The following is a 21291-nucleotide window of genomic DNA, read 5'->3' on the forward strand; positions in this document are numbered from 1 at the left end:
TGGAAAAAAAATTGGTGAAAATCGCCACAGTTTCGTTCCAGCTCTGCATCGCACAGACAAGAAATTCTATTTCTGCAGCTGACGTGATATCTCTGTCAACCCCCCCCAAAAACAAATTTTCTCTCGTTGAAAAGAAGAAAGTAAAGCAGCCAAAAAGTCGCACGAGCAGATTTTGTGCTAACAATTTTCGCGTTCATAATATTTTGGCGAAATTAAATTGTCGACATAGTTGAATTTTTCCAACGTCATAGTCAAAAAATTGGAAGAAGAAAATCCAAAGCAGCAGCAACTAGCTTCCTCTGAAGAATACAGCAGCGTAAAAGGGACGTAGGTAGAAAACTATCGTACAGGTACGAGTACAGTGCCCTTAGTACCGCTGGTGGGAAGAGCACAACAACAAAATAATATCGAACGGAACGAGTGCCGCTACGTACGATAGGAAAGAGGCGAAAAAACGTGGTTTTTTGGTTCGGTAGCAGCCCAGCAGAAAATTGTCAAATTATTGTAAAAGAAAAATTATTGAGTGAATTACGCGCTCTATAGTGTCACTAGTGAAGAAAAATAAAAGGTGTAATTTTCGCGAAACCGCAAAAAAAAATGGAAAACCAAAACAATAGCGCTGTTTCAGATGCAGCTAACGCTGCGGAAAATGGTTCTAACGCTACTCAGGAAGTGTCTTCTACAAGTAAGTAATTGTAATTGAATATTTATTAAATTTTTTTTGTTTGAACTGCTTGCTAAGCATAATATTAACAATTATGATAAATAATTTGATAATCGTACATCGCGTTTTATTGCGAAATTATATTGTATTGTTGCTTATACGGTTAATCGCATTTACATCTGTCGAAAAAATATTACGCGGTTAATTTTGATTCTTGCAATCTATTTAGAAAAAGCTGCTTAAATCGGGTTAGGTTCTCGTTAAGAGTCTCATAAAAAATAGCTTTAAATTACAGCATTTATCTTTCTAGAAAATTATCTTTTTCTTTTCCAACTACTTTGAAACAAATGTACCAATGTATACTATGTTAAAAAGTTGTTTCAAAATTTAAAGTTCATAAAAACATTGAATGCAGTACTTTGTGTAAATGTTTCCATGATTTTGCACATAACATATACTTTTAACCGCGAAATTTAAGTGTTTTTAAATACCAACAGTCCTACATTACTTCTTTTTCCCAAGACTTTCAAAATTTGTTCAAGTACTTTGTTTCTATGTACAAAAAGAGTAAACTCCTTTTTTTCATATACGTTTTAGCACCTTTTCGTATATCATCATCACTGTCCATATGTAATCTTTCACGCGATCGCCGAGTTTCAAAATAGGCAAAAACAAAAACATGAAAAATATAGCATTGAGATTTCTATCAATATACATACACCGTTCTTTATGAATCATATTTGATTGCTTGAATTTTCAAGGGGCGAGTGTTAGAAAGCTTTGTGGATTTACCGTCATTTTGTTGTCCATTTCTCTAGTAATTTAGTTACGGTTCCTTAACGCTATCTATGTACATACAAGAATGTGCACATGTAAATGCTTCAATTAAACAAATACCGTAACTTGGTAGAGGTCATGTTTTCTTTATGTAGTAAATGTTTTTGTAATTTTTGTGTATGGATAAACATTATTTATGTTCCGAATTGCTTAAGTTTGAACGATTAACTCTCCGCTAGAACCACTGTGTATAGTACAGGTCAGTCATAATTTGGATAGCACTTAGTATGAATTGTTGATGATTCGTATGATTTGCTCATCGTTAATGAATGCCAACAACATTGCGCCGTTTTTTCATTTTCTTTTTCGCTAGCTGTCATTAACAATTTCAAATAGAAATGAGCACGCGCATATATATGCGTATATTGCTAAAGCTATGTATACATATATGTATATATATGGTCTCATTTAAAAATTACATATTTATTAATTTTCCTTTTTTGATCAATTTTCGTTGATTTGTTAGAATTGCAGGGAATGTTTGATGAAATACTGTTTCTTGGGCGTAACATATATAAGCAATAAACCATACGTATTAGCACTTTTGGCATTATGTAGAGTTCACAAAAAGTAAACCCTCCGTATATATTTTTTATTTTTAACTGCGACTATTTTTGCTACAAGTAACATTAATGCAAAATGGTTAATGATTTTCACTTTAGGCACGATTAACAATAATTAATTATTTTTTTTTAGTTTCCTACAATAAATGGTTAATATGGTATATGGTATATAAACTTGTTTGTGTTAAGTGGGTTTATGAAAATGAAGGTGAGGCTAAGAAGATGCGAACAGATTAGTCAAGCTCGCCGCGTTCACCATTGTGATGACATAGTTTATATTACATTCGTTATAAATACGTTTTGCATTGAAATTCTTTCGAATGTTATTTATTATAATATATTTTGTAATAATGCTCCTATTCAAGTATTACTTTACTAGTATGTATGGAGTCTTATTTAATATTATTATACTTTTTTAGCTAATGTAACCGCTGAGCCAACTAAACGGTCACTACGTGTTCAAACCTGGAAGAAAATTCAGGATAACAAGTGCGGCGTCGGTTTCAATGCTATTTTCAATCGCATACCTGGTTTTGTGGATAGCGACAAAGCTGCCAAACTTCTCTCAGAAACCGAAGAGTTCAAGAAAGCGGGTAAGTAAAATTTAACGAACATATATTGACCTATATGTATTAACAATTAATTTATTCCAAATACATCTATATAGAAAACATCAAGGTTAACATCGATCGCGCTTTGCATTCGGTTAAATTGGAAACTCTGCTAGCTGGAAAAAATTTGTATTTACCAGGAACGCGTGACTCTAAAGCTATATATTTAAAAGTTGACGTACCTGCTGACGCCACAGATGACCAGAAGAAGGAAATTTTAAATGTACAAGATGTCCAGCAACATCGCACTGAAATAAGTAAGTTACATACGGTTTGAATAATCAATGTCACCATGACATCATTTCCCAATAGTGTTTTACATCAACACCACTCGTTTTCTTTTACAGCTTTAGATAGCAAAGTTAAGTTGGATATGGTAGTCATTGGTTCGGTGGTAGTATCACGAGATGGTTACCGCATTGGGCGCGGTAACGGTTTTGCCGATCAAGATATTGGGTTACTTACCGAAATTGGTTCAATTACACCCGACACAGTTATCGCTACGATGGTACATGACCTGCAGGTATGACAAAGCAAAACCAAAAGAAACATATATATTTGTATGTAAGCATACATAGAACTAAGGAAATATAAATATTCAGACATTAATGACCTCAAGTTCATCGCTACAATAGTAGTCGTCGCTACTTAAGTGATAAGCTATGCGTGCAAGCGCTCTGTGCATTTGCATCAAATATTTCCAGTGATTTTTAATATATTACAAACATTTGCTTCTAGGTTGTTGATAGCCTGCCAAATGAGCTATTTCAAAAATACGATACTCCTGTTGACTTAATTATAACACCCACAGAGGTTATACATGTCAGCAAACGGTTGCCACGTCCGACTGGCATATTCTGGGAATTGCTTTCGGAGCGTCGTCTTAAGATTGTACCTGTCCTTCAGGTGCTTAAGGAAAGCGAAGAGAATGCCGGTAAAGTAATTGTGCTGAAAGAAGTGGATACCGATATTGAACAAAATCAGAATGCACGCAGTCGTCGCCGTGGACCGGTTCGTCGGCGGTTCGGACGTCGCAACCAACCTCGCGCAATTTCTCAAACCGACACTGAACAACAAGGTGTAAGTACAAAACTACCAGCGAATTTGCATCAGAATTGCAGAAATTATTTAATTTTTTACAATCTCATATTATTTTTCACAATAGCAAGACCAACAACAAAAGCGTAATCCTCGCAGAGTCCGCCGTTTCCCCAACCGAAGACGTCGTCCAACAAAGGTAAATAGTTCAAATTCATATCTTTGAAAGGGTATTTGAGGTGTGGCACGAAGTTTGTAATAACCGTCTACCTGTCTATATATATATGCGAATTAGTCTATCAGCCTTTGAGATATCGACCCCGAACCGAAACCGAAATTTTGCTTTTTTTAAAAAGTTAAAAAGTTGCTCGTTTTACGGTACCGTCGATATCCGACTATAGGATATAGTTGCAATACAAACTGATCAGTCAAAATCAAGTCATTGTATGGAAAACGTTTTGATTTGAAAAGATATCTTCACGAAATTTGGCATATATTGTTCGCTATTATCTCTGAAGATATTATTCAGACCGATGAAATTCTAAATAAAATATTTTTATACTCTTTTATGCTATGCACATGTGAAGGGAATTAGAGTTTCGATGCAGACGAATTTAACGTTGTTCTTGTTTTTAATAACACATATATACAGCCATATAATATTATAATTATTTTTTTATTCTCTTAGTCGGAGGGCGATCAATCAGGTGTTGAGGGCAAAAGCCAGGAGCGCAAGGGAGCCGGCGGTGATCGCAAACAACAACAGCAACAGCAACAACGGCAGCAGCGTGTACGTAAGAATCGACTTGCCCGCGATTTCTGCATCAAACTTTCGAATATTACGCGAGATGTGCGCGTCAAGGATTTGAAGTCCGAGTTACGTAAGCGTGAATGTAACCCGCTCTATATCTCATGGAAAGGTAAATATAAGTGCTTATATTCTTACATACAGCTGCAGCCAAATTCTTAGTAGTGTTTGTAGAAGAGAAATTGTTAAAAAAAAATATTATGTCTGTTTGTCTCTATGTGCAAGCTGTAACTTAAGTAAGATTGAGATATCGCAATGAAACTTGGTATACGTTTTTCTTGGCAAAAGGGTAAAGACGAATTCGTAGTTGGGCATAATCGGACCACTGCCACATCCACAAAACGTCATTAAACGAAAACCTATAAACTGCCATAACTGGGCACAAAATTAAAATAAGGCACATAATCGCTGTAGTGGGCAAAAATAAATTGGCGTCCAAACCATTCAAACCAAAATAACTGATTTCGCTACGGAAAAATCCCTTAAGCATCCCTACTGCTGAGCAACCAATGATATTTTTTACTTCGACATAAGTTTTGCTCTTAGAAGTAAATGTTTTTATACCCTGCACAGTATATATTGTTTTTGCCACGAAGTTTTGTAACACCCAGAAGGAAACGTCTGAGACCCTATAAAATATATATATAAATGACCAGCATGATGAGCTGAGTTGATTTAGCCATGTCCGTCTGTCTGTATATATACAAATTTTTTCCTCATTTTTTAAGCTTTCGATCTGAAATGTTCTTGCAAATGTCCTTTTCTCACTAAGAAGCAGCTCATTTGTCGGAACGGCCGATATCGGACCAATATAGCATATAGCTGCCATACAAACTGAACAAGCGGAATCAAGTGTATGTATAAAAAACTCTTTCATTTGACGAGGTATCTTCACGAAAGTAGACATGAATTAAAGCAACAATGTAATCTCCGAAAAAATTGTTCAGATCAGATCACTATAGCATATAGCTGCCATACTAATTGAACGATCGGATCCAAGTTCTTGAAAAGAGCCTTTGTATTTGTGAAGGGTATTATAGCTTCGGTGCAACCGATGTTAACGTTTTTTCTTGTTTTTGTATCAGACCGATCTTTTCGAGCGTCAGTTCAAACACTTCTTTCACACACTACTAAGATATTGACTGACCGAAAAGTTTTGTAAATAAAAAGTCCTACAATTGTAACAAAAACAGCAAGCTAAGCGAAACAAGTCATTGCATGTTTTCATGTCGACTTTTGACACTAACGGATTTTAAAATGAATCCAAAAAAAAAAACATGTAATAAAAGGTTTGATCACATAAGTGTAAAGAGTGCCCAGCACTACTAAGATTTGGACCGCAACTGTACATGTCTACGCTCGCGGTTTACGACGTAAACTAACACTCATATCATTTAAAAGGTCAATTTGGCAAATGCTACTTGCATTTTGGCAATCGCAATGGCACACCAAGCACTGAGGACGAAATCAACAAGGTGCTCAAGTCGTTGAATGACTTGTCATTGACAGTGACTACCGGTGTTGGTGCTGGCGCTGGTAATGCCAGTGGCGCTGAAGGAGACGCTGCGCAACCACAACAGACAAAAACCGTCACGGTTAATGTGGAGTTACTCAAGTTTGATGAGAAGAAAGCTGAAGATGGTAGCGGTGCTACAGAAAATGGTGACGTTGCTGCAGGCGGTGATGCTGGCGCTGCTCGCATCGAGTCCGTCGATACTACCACCGTATAGTATGAGCTACGTGCTGTTTTGAAACGGCTGTACTTTTGGTTGGGACATTTGGAATCGTGCGTTCAACGAGAGAAAATTGTTTAACATTCATTTACTCCTCCGTCAACACCCGCCCCTACATATACATACATACATATATTTGCCTTCCCCGTTCAGTAACATATTATGCAACTACGCACGTTTCTTATTTTTTTCGAATGTCAGCTTAGTTTTTTTGTTTTTTTTTCTTTAATATTTCAAAATATTTTAACAAATTAACACATAAAACAAGTAAAGATTTTTGTTCTTTGCCAATGCGGGGTATTATGATAGCCAAGTTCTGAGCAAAATATTTGTTTGATTTTTTTACCATCCCCGCCGTTTTAATTTCGATTGTAATATATTATATTAATTAATGTTTAATTTCTTGTATTGCGTAGATAAAAAATACTCTTAACAATTATTAGCTTGCGCGCACTTTTTAACTTATTTGTAAACTGAATTTACGAAGATAACTAGTAAATATAAAAAATAAAAAATAAAAAGAAAAAGAAAAAAAAAACAAGTAAAAATACATAAAAACGAAAAATAAGGGAATATATACATATATATTTAGTTATATATAAAGAAGTAAAAACGAAATTAACGGGAATTAATTCTCAACGCAATTTCCAAATGTCCTGTTCCAATTTGAAACGCGGTTATTTAAATTGCTCTTGCAGCATGAGCCGCCGCATACATTTTTAATGACATGAAAAACTAAAAAAAATATAAAAATGTTTGCGAAACAAGCAACAAACATATATTGTACTAACAATTGAAACATTTAGAAGAAACTTGTGCGTTTATTTTAATTAATTTAAAATATTTTCCCATTATGGTGAGACTTTTATTTTTTTGTTTTCCTCTTAACATATTATAAAACAAGAATACACATTTACTTTCCTTTTTTATACAAGAACATTAAATAAAATATTAAACTTGTGAAACAATGAATTGAAATATATAAACGAAAATGAAACGAAACAAAAATGATCATATTTTTTAAAGGAGTTAACTTTATAGGAAAATCAAGAAAACCCGTTATTTCGGTTGCACGTGACAGCTGTATGCAATAGTGGTCTGATCTGAAGAATATGTTTAGATACTGTACACTGTACTGTCTTGGACAATAATCCACACAAAATTCCACGAAAACATCTTGTCAAAAAAATACTTTTTCCATACTTGGAACTTGAGTGTGATCGATCAGTTTATATGGGAATGTTATATTTTCTTTAAGTAGTAAATGTTTTTGTAATTTTTGTGTCTAAGGATAGTCATAATTTGGGTAGCACTTGGTATGTATTGTTGATGATTCGTATGATTTTTTCATCGTTAATGAATGCCAACAACATTGCACCAGTTTTGTACTTTTGCAACATGTTGCTACCAAGTATAATAGTTTTGGTCACCTAACGGTTGTTTGCTGTTTGTTTCACCTAAAAATAGTCGAGTTCGATATAGGGTTGTACAATATATAAAGATATAATTTATCAGGATGACAAGACAAGTTGAAATCTGGGTGAACGCCATTAAGGTGGGTGAATTTCATTAAGGGGGACACCTGTGGTTTGAAAATCTTTAAAGAGTGGGCGTAGTCCCGCCCTCTGCCTCTTCCAAATCAATAAATCTATATCACCCAAATTTGCACGAGACAAATTTTTTTTTAAACCTTACGATAGTGTGAAAATTAGTGAAATCGGATGATAACCCCGCCCACTCCGAATATAACGGTACTGTCAAAAAATACTTTAAGCGTGATAAATCAATGAATAAATACGCCAGAGACATTAAATTTTACCCCCGAGATGGTATGAAAGTACTTTATTGGAGCCGCGGCCAAAATTGGACAAAGGGCGTGACACCGTCCACTTTTAGGTGAAATCACAAATATCGGGACATGCTTGACCGATTTCAACAAAATTCAGCATATATCATTCTTCTGGTATTCGAAAATGGACTAGACGAGACGCCTTGCATGAATAATGCCTTTAAAGTATGCCACCTTATGACCAAAAATTGTCCAAGGTACCGAATATATGGACCCCAGTGCCTATAGTTGACTCTTTACCGAAAATATCGGTCAATATGTGAAATATATAATTGAAATTAGGAGAAAATCCCTTCCTGATAATAGTATGTGCGAATGTAAAAAATGGGATGAATCGGGTCAATACTTCCCTTAGCCCCCATATACCTACTATTATAAATTTTGTACTTCCGGTTGACTTTATACCGCATATATCGGCCAATATGTGTTCAATTCAATATGTTTTTCTAATAACGGTGTATCTCTGTGCTTAAAATGGATAAAATTGGGTGAAAACGTGACCTCGCCCCCATATAACTACTGACTTAAATCCATATGATTGGTGATGGTATGTGAGGTACCTTAATAAAACCCTGGGTACATTTTATTAGTCTGTGACATGTTCGTAGTATGTTGTATTGGCAAAAATTGATAAAAATCAGGTCAAAACTATTCCAACTTCCATATACTACTTATAATGATTTTCGTTATATTAACAAGTTTTATGCCGAATTGAATGAGTATTATTTATATAAAAATTTGCTTAAAAATATGTTCTCGAGTATACATAACTGAGCAATGTCAAAATGAATGCAGCCCGTCCCTTTCTCTATCCCAAATATACCCTATGAAATAATTTCCGTCTTTCCATCTGTGTTTAAACCCTTCAGTTAGGTTGTTCAAAATGTGTGACATTTTAATTAATTTAAATGGACAAATTATATTTAAGATTATTTAGTTAAGCGCTGAATTAGAATGGAATTGATCTAGACCTTAGTCTAAACCTCATATCCCTAATATAATAAATTCTATCCTCTGGTTGACGTTTTCCATATCAACTCAATGTACTTGTATATTAAATTTAGCCTCTTCGGTTGAGTTGATATCACACACATATCTTATTTGAAGATGTTTTTAATATAATTTAATCTGACGCGAACTAAAATATAGCAATAAAATTAAGTCTATGTTAATGATCTTCAATATAAGTCAAGAAGATACCGAATTTTGTTTTAATTTATTCACGATTTCTTCGAATAATGAATACAAATTCATTCGCAACATTTTTCTTACAAGTATAAAGCTTTGCCAACACCTGAAAGTACTTCCTTACTTGTTAGATCCATTTTCGTTGCTTTGCTAGAATGCTAAATGGTTAATGACATAATTTTCACTGTAGGCACAATTAACAATAATTAACTATTATTTAGTTTCCTACAATAAATGGATAATATGGTATATGGTATATAAATTTGTTTGTGTTAAGTGAGTTTATGAAAATGAAGGTGAGGCTAAGAAGATGCGAACAGACTGACTGCTCGCCGCGTTCAACATTGCGATGACATAGTTAATATTACATTCGTTATAAATACGTTTTGCATTGAAATTCTTTCGAATGTTATTTATTATAATATATTTTGTAATAACGCTCCTATTCAAGTATTGCCTTACTTGTATGTGTGGAGTCTTGTTTAATTTTATTATACTTTTTTAGCTAATGAAACCGCTGAGCCAACTAAACGGTCACTACGTGTTCAAACCTGGAAGAAAATTCAGGATAACAAGTGCGGCGTCGGTTTCAATGCTATTTTCAATCGCATACCTGGTTTTGTGGATAGCGACAAAGCTGCCAAACTTCTCTCAGAAACCGAAGAGTTCAAGAAAGCGGGTAAGTAAAATATAACGAACATTTATTGACCTATATGTATTAACAATTAATTTATTCCAAATACATCTATATAGAAAACATCAAGGTTAACATCGATCGCGCTTTGCATTCGGTTAAATTGGAAACTCTGATAGCTGGAAAAAATTTGTATTTACCAGGAACGCGTGACTCTAAAGCTATATATTTAAAAGTTGACGTACCTGCTGACGCCACAGATGACCAGAAGAAGGAAATTTTAAATGTACAAGATGTCCAGCAACATCGCACTGAAATAAGTAAGTTACATACGGTTTGAATAATCAATGTCACCATGACATCATTTCCCAATAGTGTTTTACATCAACACCACTCGTTTTCTTTTACAGCTTTAGATAGCAAAGTTAAGTTGGATATGGTAGTCATTGGTTCGGTGGTAGTATCACGAGATGGTTACCGTATTGGACGCGGTAAAGGTTTCACCGATGTGGATATTGGGTTACTTACGGAAATTGGTTCAATTACACCCGACACAGTAATCGCTACGATGGTACATGACCTGCAGGTATGACATAAAGCAACATACAATATATTTGTATGTAAGCCTATCCCTCAGTATATAGAACTAAGGAAATATTCAATAGTAGTCGTCGCTACTTAATTGATAAGCTATGCTTGCAAGCGTTCTGTGCATTTGCATCAAATATTCCCAATGATTTTTAATATATAACAAACATTTGCTTCTAGGTTGTTGATAGCCTGCCAAATGAGCTATTTCAAAAATACGATACTCCTGTTGACTTAATTGTAACACCCACAGAGGTTATACATGTCAGCACACGGTTGCCACGTCCGACTGGCATATTCTGGGAATTGCTTTCGGAGCGTCGTCTTAAGATTGTACCTGCCCTTCAGGTGCTTAAGGAAAGCGAAGAGAATGCCGGTAAAGTAATTGTGCTGAAAGAAGTGGATACCGATATTGAACAAAATCAGAATGGACGCAGTCGTCGCCGTGGTCGTCGGCGCTACGGACGTCGCAACCAACGTGGCGCTAATTCTCAAATCGACACTGAACAACAAGGTGTAAGTACAAAACTATCAGCTACTTTGCATAGGAAATTATTTAATTTTTCATAATGAAATTAAAAAGCTGCTCATTTGTCGGAACCGCTGATATCCGACTACTATAGGATATAGTTGCCATACAAAGTAATCAGTCAAAATTAAGTCTTTGTATGGAAAACGTTTTGATTTGACAAGATATCTTCACGAAATTTGGCATATATTGTTATCTCGGAAGATATTATTCAGACCAGGCCACTAAAGCATAAACATAGCTGCCATAAAATCTGACCGATCAATTTTAAGATAAGATATTGTTATAATCTTTTTTTGCTATGCACCTGTGAAAGGTATTATAGTTTCGATGCAGCCGAACTTAACGTTTTTCTTGGTTTTAATAACACAAATATACAGCCATGTAATAATATTATTATTATTTTTATATTCTTTTAGGCGGAAGGCGATCAATCAGGCGTTGTGCAATCACAACAGACAAAACCCGTCACGGTCAATGTAGAGTTGCTCAAGTTTGATGAGAAGAAAGCTGCGGGTGGAAACGGTGCTACAGAAAATGGTGACGTTGCTGCAGGCGGTGATGCTGGCGCTGCTCGCATCGAGTCCGTCGATACTACCACCGTATAGTATGAGCTACGTGCTGTTTTGAAACGGCTGTACTTTTGGTTGGGACATTTGGAATCGTGCGTTCAACGAGAGAAAATTGTTTAACATTCATTTACTCCTCCGTCAACACCCGCCCCTACATATACATACATACATATATTTGCCTTCCCCGTTCAGTAACATATTATGCAACTACGCACGTTTCTTATTTTTTTCGAATGTCAGCTTAGTTTTTTTGTTTTTTTTTCTTTAATATTTCAAAATATTTTAACAAATTAACACATAAAACAAGTAAAGATTTTTGTTCTTTGCCAATGCGGGGTATTATGATAGCCAAGTTCTGAGCAAAATATTTGTTTGATTTTTTTACCATCCCCGCCGTTTTAATTTCGATTGTAATATATTATATTAATTTGTTTAATTTCTTGTATTGCGTAGATAAAAAATACTCTTAACAATTATTAGTTTGCGCGCACTTTTTAACTTATTTGTAAACTGAATTTACGAAGATAACTAGTAAATATAAAAAATAAAAAATAAAAAGAAAAAAAAACAAGTAAAAATACATAAAAACGAAAAATAAGGGAATATATACATATATATTTAGTTATATATAAAGAACTAAAAACGAAATTAAGGGGAATTAATTCTCAACGTAATTTCCAAATGTCCTGTTCCAATTTGAAACGCGGTTATTTAAATTGCTCTTGCAGCATGAGCCGCATAAAAATGTTTGCGAAACAAGCAACAAACATATATTGTACTAACAATTGAAACATTTAGAAGAAACTTGTGCGTTTATTTTAATTAATTTAAAATATTTTCCCAGTTTCCTCTTAACATATTATAAAACAAGAATACACATTTACTTTCCTTTTTTATACAAGAACATTAAATAAAATATTAAACTTGTGAAACAATGAATTGAAATATATAAACGAAAATGAAACGAAACAAAAATGATCATATTTTTTAAAGGAGTTAACTTTATAGGAAAAACAAGAAAACTCGGTTGTTCAGTTTTCTATACAAGAACTTGATTTTGATTGATCAGTCTGAATGATTGTAACATTGTGTTGGACAATAATCCATGCAAAATCTCATGAAAACATCTTGTCAAATAAAAAGTTTTTCATACTTGAGACTTGAGTGTGATCGATCAGTTTATATGACAACTATATCCTATAGTTGCCCGATCTGAACAATTCTCTTGCTTATTCTATTTTATCCACTAAATGATTATTCAATCTGTGTCAATTGTAGTTACATCATCTTAAGATAGGGTCTATGAACAACCAATCGATCCAAACAGGACTTGATTGCCGACTTCACTCATCTAACATCAGTTCTATTATGGTCGTTTCATGGGTCTTCCGTTGACTTAAACGACAATTAAACCACCACTTCTCCAAACGGAGTTTTTTTGTTTACATTTTCAAGAAATCGGCATGAAAATCCAGAGAGTTAAGAATGTTAAGGAATGTTGCGAAGGAATTTATGATTCATTATTCGACGAAAGGGAGAAATTACATTAATAAACCGCGTAAAGTCTGCCAGAAAGTCGGAAATCATTATGTCAGGTGTATTTGGGTTAGATGATAGTCTGGACTGACTGCGTTAGCTTCTGACATTACTCAAGCACAAGGTAGACGTGATAATCTTTCGATTACTCTCATTTTCAATACCAACCTATCTTGGGTACCAAGTTTCATTACATACTCTCATATGCAACATGTTGCGAGAGTATAAAAACGTAAATTTCGTATTATGTATATTCATCCAATTTTAATTAAATTTTTCGCATCTTCTATTGTCTTAGTAATTTTTAAATTTTAAATTTCCTTTAAAAATTGATGTCACCCTGCGCATCTTGCAAAACAATGTTAATTCAACTTTGTTATTCAACTCAAAACAAATCCCTTACGGAGAGCAACCTTCAGTGCACATGGAATATTTGTCTTACTGACATGTTTGCTGTCATTTATTTATTTATTTAAACGCCAATCGGCAATATACATAGATATAATAAAGAATTCAAGTAATATACAAAAGTAGCTAGGGTATATTAGTGTAATATCTGGAAAATATTCAAATAATTGTAAGTTAATATGTAATTCAGACTTGATTTAGATGTAATTCAGACGAGCAGGTGTCTCTTGGTGTTTTCGGTAAAAGCAGCGTATGTTCCTCCATAGAAATCAATTTCACCTTGAAGTGAATTTACTAATTTAGCTAGTCTATTCTGAGGACCATGGATAACATATTTTTTCTTGGATTTCGATGTTTTTAGTAATCTATTTCGTTAGGATCTCATGAGCATCAGTGATGTTATTGACTAATTTGTAGAAAAAGCAGAGGTCAGCGACAGAATTTACGCTGCACCTTTTCAACTTTATCGATTGTCGTGTTAGTGTAGGGAGTGAAGCCAGGATTCCGAAATACATACAACGTCGTACTGGTTAGCCGCTAATGCTGTTTGAAATGTTGAGAGTTTTGTACGTAGACCTCTGACGTTCTGGTAGCACAGGTGGACGTAAGATACTTTCTTCTTGCTCGTTGAGCGAACGAAAATTTCTTTTAACGATTCTTGGGACACCATGGTCATGTCAATAAGGTCCTCAACCTCAAAGGTTCAGAAGGAAATTAGGTGACGGTTTGTCTCGAAAGATGCGGCGGGCACTAAGACAAGATAGTCGAAAACATTTTATTCAGCGATCCCAATACCATCACTAAGGTGCATAGATTTGATCAAATGAAATCACTTGTGAGAGGTGACAGCCTAAAAAGCTTAAACAATTGCTGTACCATACTTAGCTTAGGAAAAAGTGAAAAAGGTAAAAATAGCTGTTGATTAAGTAGTACAGACATTGGAGTCTCTGCTCTAAGAGTGCGACACGAAATTTCGAATGGTGGGACTCATATTATATCGATTATAGCCATAGATCGTGTTTTGTAAGAACTGCAATTTATTCTAATTATTATATACTTACCTCAATCTTACACATTATTGAAAATTTTATTCCAAATGATAAGACCGTTTAAATTTTATTGACATTGAATATTCAGTTTTCTCATCTGTCTTCAGATTCCGTTATTATTTATTGTTCTTCTTAAACTATAGGTTCCCATATCGAAAAAATAATTATTATTAAGTTAGTGGGGGGCTTAAAATTACATTCTTTGGTTTTGTTTGGTCTACAAGTTAATTGATTTTCAAATCACTGTGAAAGTTACTTAGTTTAAGTATTAAATATTAACACATATATGCTAAATGCTTTTTGAACCGTTAAAAATCTATTTTGCGTTATATATGTATGTACATCCTATATGTATATAGATACATTACAGACGTTGAGAATTAAATTGAAATGCAAAATGCTTCAATAAATTTTAGTATTTTTTTAAATTATTATGCCATTATTTATAATTGAATGTTTATTAAGAATGAATTTCTCAAATGTTTTTTTATTTATAAAAATAGTTTTCAATACACTATAGTTTTTTTTTTTTTTTGTAGTATGTGAAATTCTTCGTGTTTTGTTGTTTAAAATGTTTCTCTGTTTAAAATTGAAATCTTAAAGCTGAAGTTTAATTGTTCTTCCCTTATAACCTGAAATTTTAATAACTTTCAATTCCCTTGCAATTAAGGTTGCCAATAATTTATTAAAAAAGTTAGAATAACATTTAAATGAATTTTTTTTTATTTGTAATATTGTATCTTAATTAAAAATAATTTTTGTAGATACATCTATTATCAAATACCAATAAATTTTATAGTTAAAAAAATATTAATTTTTCTGTTTTTGGCGCATCCATACTTCGTGTACTATTTTGAAAGAGAGCTAATAATAATTAATACTCTAGAGCAGGGATCGGCAAACTTACACAGTGAAACTACATATTTATGTTTTTATCAATTTTTAACTCTGGTTCCGATTTTACAATTAAAAATTAACCGATCAATATCTTACTTAAACTTAACTAACTTAAATATCTTTTAACTCAAATGTTCTTTTTACATTTTTTATAACAAAAAAAAGAATAAAAACTACAAAATGTTTGGTTCTTTTCCGTTTCGAGAGCTGAGTACTCATGAAAACCATTAAATGTTGCTCTGTGCTTCGACTAATATTCGTGTTTCATATATATAAATTTAATTACGTATGTTAATTAAGTCAGCAGTGTTTTTCACCCTTCACGAACAGCATAATTTTGTTTTTATATATTGTGCTTTCAATCGAAGATCTGCACACCACACCATAAAAATCATAACGGTTTAGTAAAATTTCAATGAGTTTCCTATCGATCAGCTGATTTTCTGGGTTTTCTTGGATCTTCAGCCTATTACAGGTTTTAGACGATTTAAGAATACATAATATATTTAACCAAAAAATGCTGATGTTTATTTCATATATTTCTTCCGCCGGATTATTATGATCGATGTATGCTTTACATAATTACAAGACTGCGCAAAGTTTCAAGATAAGTCGAGCTTAATTGCATGCATTGTATTCGAGAATGTACATGGATATTGTTGAAATTTAACTCAAACTGCTTCCATTTCAAAAGTAGACTTCCATTTTATACTCATATTTTGAATTACATTTAAATGTTTAAATACTTTATTCGATCAAGTTCATTATTCTACATATAAATATGTTTTCGCATATATTTCGATTATTCCCTAGTTGATTCGCTGCAACAGCTCATCTACAGCATATTCACTTTTGCGATTGTGTCAGCTTTTCTTGCCGCCACTGGCGTTCGTAACGTAATGGCGTTTGATGTCGATGGTGAAGGTGTACGGTCGATAAATTCAATATTTTCACTGTCCTTTGTGTTAGATGGAAGTTGAATTTTAGTCTGCTGCGACGAAACTATTCCCATAATGGTACTATGATGTTGGCATTTCGTACAAAGCGGTGGCAACGCTGTGGCTCCACTGAGAATGGTTGTACTTGTATTTGGTGTGGAAAGCGTGTTGCTATTTAAATTATTTGTTGTTGTAGTTATGGGCATAGATGAATTGATTGGCAGGGTTACGGAGTGGCTCTCGGTAACATTTCCATTGGTCGTCGTCATAGACACACCGACAATCTCGTCCTTATCGTCATCACCACTAAAATGCATTGACGTCGGCTTCTCTTGAATTGGTGCTAAACTAGTCACGATTGAATTGGCCATAGCGTGTTCGAGCTCACGTTGCCAATCGTTTTCTTTCTTTTCCATAGCCTTTCGTTTTAGTTCTTTGTACCGATTGTAGACGATAAACTCTTTGATTAGCACGGTTTCGGGATCGCTGTCGCGTTGTGCTGAGCGCTGTTTGGCTAAACGTTTCTTTTTCTTATGTAACGGTCGCGTTTCGACAATCATTTCCTCTAGCTCTAAACAGGGATCACAATTTAGGTGATCCTCCGGTGGCTTGAATGGTGGTTTCGTTTTTTTCTCGAGTATACTTTTGAAGTCCATATGTCGTAGAAGTGGCGTTTGTTGTATCTCCTGCTGAGAGCTAATACGTGCGCCCGGATGCACGCAGAGTAGCTGTAAAAAAAAAACAAAATGGGCTTGTGTATTATTAGTACTTTTAGCATAAATATAATACCTTACTTTCGTCAGCAAATCGATGAAATCATGACTCCAATAACGTGGATAGTGCACCGGTGCGGTTAATACATGTTTTACCTCCGCCAATCCTGTATGCGAATGCACGATAAAGGGTCGCGCATTGGCTCGCATTTCGTAAGCAACTACACCGAGGGACCACCAGTCGACGGAAAAACTGTAACCCGCTGTAAATTCTTATTTTAATTTTTATTCATAAAATAAACCAATGTCCCGTGGTGAGCTTACCTATTTCCTCTAATGCACACATGAAGACCTCTGGCGCCATGTACGGTTTGGTTCCAGACATGCTGCATGCAAGTCCGTCCTTTTGCAGTCTCGTAGCTATGTTAAAATCAGTCAAATGTGCGTGACCTACAATTTGCAAAGAAAACGAGATTAAATTTACTGAGATTATGTTAAGATTTAAGCCAATCATCTACTGAACTGAGTTAACTTAGCCGTTTCACTCGCATCCCGCATAAGACTTTGTGCGACACGATTTAAATAATTAGAACTGATTAGTCTGGGAATTGTTATCACGCTCTATATTTACTTGTTAGTTTTCTCTTTATAGAGATATACCCCACTTGTTCTTTTAGAAATTTCGGGCTTACCGAGCTACATGACATTGAAAAGCCTGACTTAGTGGACTGCCTCATTTTTTAAATTTGAAATGAATTACGCAATCAAATACTCCCCCATCCACCGCATTCGCCAGATTTGCGCCACAGCGACCATTTCCCCTTTCTCAGACGCGCCATGGAATAATACAAGTAAATTTTAACAATCAATCACTCCCCGTATTCGTCTGATATGGCATCGTGCGACTTCTACCTTTTCGGAAAAATGCATTTGCCGATGAAAGAAAAGCGTTATGCAGACGTGGAGGCCATTCAAAAGGCTTGCACCGGCATACTGGCGGCCATACCGGGCAACGAGCTAAAACACTCGTTCGACATGCTTTTGGACCGTGCAAAAAGCTGTATGAAAGCAGAAGGAGGATTTTATTTTGCCGATAAAACCATTTGTTCTGTATTTTTTTTAAAAGTCCTGTTTACTTTGGAACGCACCTTGTACAAATATGGAAATAGATGTCTAATTTGAAGACCTAGAAGTTCCAAACTATCAAACCAGTTGGAACGAAACCAGGTTATTGCTGGAGCAAAACCTTTTCGCAAATAATTAACATATCTTGGCCGGGTTAAAATAAAAATATATATTTTATACAAAAAGCAGTATTTTTTCATTTCGCGCGCAAAAACTTCTGAACCAAACTGTATATTGTACAAGTATGTATACCATATAATATGTTGCTATGTCAACATGACCTATTGGGCATAAGTCGAAATATCGATTTCTATTCAAATGCAATTCGACAGCCAGCTGTATTGTTGTTTGTTTGTTGCTTTATATTACTTGCTTTAGGTAGTAACCAGTTGTGTTGAAAAGTTTTGAAAAGTTAATTTCTATGAGAAAATGAATCTTAATATTTTGTCGTTAGACTAAACATGTGTAAAAAATTCACAACTGGTAGACAATTGATCCGTTATATTTGTTTGTATGTATAGCACATCATTTTGAGTGCAAAAATTGAACTTCACTTGAGAAGAGCGTTTATAAAAAAAATCAACTTGGGAAATAACGGAAACCCTAGTATATATATACATACATAAATTGAAGACAATTCGATACACTTACCAGTACCATCCAAAAGAATGTTATCTGGCTTGATATCCCTATTGAAGGTATAAAAAATAGAAAATATAAATATTTATTATTTAATCATAACGTCATATTGGTACAGTTCTCTTCTATTTATTTTGTATTCATAGCTTATATAATGAAATAGATTTACTTTTACCCACCTATGCACCACCCTTTGCTTCTGCAAGTATTCTAAAGCACTCCCCAACTCACACACTAATAAGGCAACACTTTCTTCGCTAAATTCCACCTGAAAAAGAATTAACACATAAACTGAAAAATATTATGGCGTCAACATGCAAACAAAGCTCTCTACATATATATATATATACATATATATATAATAATATACATAAAAATGTGTGTATGTGTATATTTATGAATGTACATATGGATATCAAACCATAACTTCTATGTGTTGATGGTGTTCTGTAGCTATATAAATGAGTGTGAATATACTTGAGCGTTCGCTATACATATGTATGTACAAGTATTATAACTAATTGCACTCACCCGATTCTGTAGATGATACCTTAAATCACCACCAGTCAGCAAATCACAAACCATAAATAAATCTTCCTCATCTGTTTTGACCGCAGTAGCAAATGGCAAAAGTGACAAATATACATATTTACATATAGAATACAAGTATATGAGGATATGAGTATACATATATTAGAAAATTATGGTAGAATTGAAAGCTAACCAATGTTTACGGGTATATGATTCATAAGGTATATGCGCTTATAATCAATGTTGAATATACTCGTATTCAAAGTTATGAATAGAACGTGAAGAAATTATGGAAATTTTTTGCATTATAAATAAAGTACATACGAACGAGGGCGAGCCGATATGTACCTAACTTACAAAATAAAACCGAAAATTGTTCCCGGTCGATACGACAGTCTTCGCATTTTAAAAGCAGGTCTGTTTTGACTATTTGTGGGACTCTGGTGTGTACAAGTGGATCCATGTTTCATCGACGATCACGAACTACGCAAAAATCCTTTGGATTGCGCTTAAATAGCGTTACACACGGCTGTTAAATGGTGTCGCAGCTGCGCTTGTTTTGCGGAGAGAACAAATGCGGCAGCCATCGCAAGGACCAACACGGTTTTTTAGATGTGTACTCCCTGATTATGGGCTTTGGTCACGCTATTCTCCGTGGTAGTTAATTTTTAAGAAATTTTTAACAGTCGCCATAGAAGAATAAGAGTTTCCGTAAACAGCATATAAACGTTCTTCGATTTCATAGCACGATTTCCCTTCCCAAAACAAAAATCGAATCCCCGACCGATATCGATATATTTCCATTTTTCAAAACTATGAGCACAATTCGGATGAAATTTTAGTAGTAATCGTCGACGGTAGTAAATTTTTCGGACAACCCTCGTACTTATGCATAGAACGAATAGAAATGAAGAAACTATGGTAACTTTTATATGGTAGAATATGTACAAATGTCCATATGTTTGCTACATGGCGAAGCCTGAAATGCTGCAACTTCTGCGAGGAGGATATACACATTTACCGTATGAATGAAAAAGTTGATGACCACTAGCGAAATATTTTCGCACATACTTTACCTGCACCTTCTAAACATTCTCTCATTCACACGAACCAACTTACCTTGAAATGAAAACCACAGATTCACCAGAAATGGGTGTTCCAGCGAGGCAAGCAATTCCACTTCTTTGATAACGCCACCCAGAGCACCACGCGACTCACACGCCGACCGACTGACATATTTCATGGCATAGAGTATGCCACTATCACGTTTCTGTACGATGCACACCTGTGCGTTTCAATGGTTGGCCGGTAGATGAATATCAAAGCGAGTTGAAAAGTGGAATGAAAGAGAAAAAGGTTAGTGAAAAAAAACGTTTGCGGTTGTGTGGAAAATGATGATGAAAATACCAGGTGTGTGAGCATTGATAATGCATATAAACACACTTTGCTAAATAACGGTTCAAAGTGGGTGTCATTTTATTTTAACTTTTAATAACTTATAAAAAACTCAATTGTTAAGGTAATGTATTTAGCATTAAGAGAAACGTGATTGAAATACCTGTAAGAACCAATTTTCTTGGTATCAAGGTAAACTCTCGCTAAAAATTGCGATCTAGCTGTTTAATACAAAAATTGTAAATAATTTAATATCTATAAGTCTGGCTGATCTGTATCTGTATTGGCCTAATCTAATCAGCTCTGATAGAATAACTATTACGACAAAAATAAAGTTGTGCCACAGGTTTCAATTTGATATATGTATTCATATAAAGGCAATCTCAAAGTTAAAAGAAAATGAATTGGCTTCATTTTGATACTTTATTTTGTACCGTCCCGTTTTC

At 34.4% G+C, this 21291-nt stretch overlaps 2 protein-coding genes across 5 annotated transcripts in view; one reads left to right on the plus strand and one right to left on the minus strand.

Moving 5' to 3' along the window:
* The first annotated feature begins 12 nt into the window (after window positions 1–12).
* Window positions 13–12589, plus strand: lost (methenyltetrahydrofolate synthase domain-containing protein lost). 2 transcript variants are annotated; one of them, XM_070106001.1, is made up of 12 exons: window positions 13–685; window positions 2484–2657; window positions 2732–2932; window positions 3023–3198; window positions 3414–3755; window positions 3841–3912; window positions 4402–4633; window positions 9797–9970; window positions 10045–10245; window positions 10336–10511; window positions 10694–11029; window positions 11462–12589. In XM_070106001.1, the coding sequence occupies exons 1-12, from the start codon at window positions 598–600 to the stop codon at window positions 11648–11650; spliced, it is 2361 nt and encodes a 786-aa protein (XP_069962102.1). In that variant the 5' UTR covers window positions 13–597; the 3' UTR covers window positions 11651–12589. The 2 variants fall into 2 exon arrangements, with proteins under 2 accessions (XP_069962102.1, XP_069962103.1); XM_070106002.1 differs by lacking the exons at window positions 9797–9970; window positions 10045–10245; window positions 10336–10511; window positions 10694–11029; window positions 11462–12589 and adding an exon at window positions 5923–7262 and having other exon boundaries at window positions 16–685.
* A 1164-nt stretch (window positions 12590–13753) lies between these two features.
* LOC106623533 (serine/threonine-protein kinase 32A) overlaps window positions 13754–21291 on the minus strand; it is a 131554-nt gene continuing 124016 nt past the window's right edge. For 2 of the 3 annotated variants that reach the window (XR_011394973.1, XR_011394974.1), the window contains 8 exons: window positions 20570–20735; window positions 19451–19521; window positions 19099–19187; window positions 18932–18969; window positions 17480–17605; window positions 17237–17418; window positions 14620–17170; window positions 13754–14308 (listed from right to left, as the gene is read on the minus strand). Coding sequence is in view for 1 of the 3 variants with exons in the window: in XM_036356923.2 (XP_036212816.2) it covers window positions 16340–17170; window positions 17237–17418; window positions 17480–17605; window positions 18932–18969; window positions 19099–19187; window positions 19451–19521; window positions 20570–20735 (1503 nt within the window). In the remaining 2 variants the exon portion in view is untranslated. Of the gene's footprint in view, window positions 17171–17236; window positions 17419–17479; window positions 17606–18931; window positions 18970–19098; window positions 19188–19450; window positions 19522–20569; window positions 20736–21291 lie in introns of all 3 variants that reach the window. The other variant, XM_036356923.2, reaches the window with a different exon arrangement.

Source organism: Bactrocera oleae, chromosome 2 (genome assembly GCF_042242935.1).
Source record: "Bactrocera oleae isolate idBacOlea1 chromosome 2, idBacOlea1, whole genome shotgun sequence".
Lineage (NCBI taxonomy): Eukaryota > Metazoa > Arthropoda > Insecta > Diptera > Tephritidae > Bactrocera > Bactrocera oleae.

Bases quoted from the DNA above. Each gene is read 5' to 3' on its own strand.
- lost (XM_070106001.1), top strand. From the start codon at position 598: ATGGAAAACCAAAACAATAGCGCTGTTTCAGATGCAGCTAACGCTGCG. The intron at 686-2,483 runs GTAAGTAATTGT...ATACTTTTTTAG, and splicing joins TCAGGAAGTGTCTTCTACAA to CTAATGTAACCGCTGAGCCA. The intron at 2,658-2,731 runs GTAAGTAAAATT...ACATCTATATAG, and splicing joins CGAAGAGTTCAAGAAAGCGG to AAAACATCAAGGTTAACATC.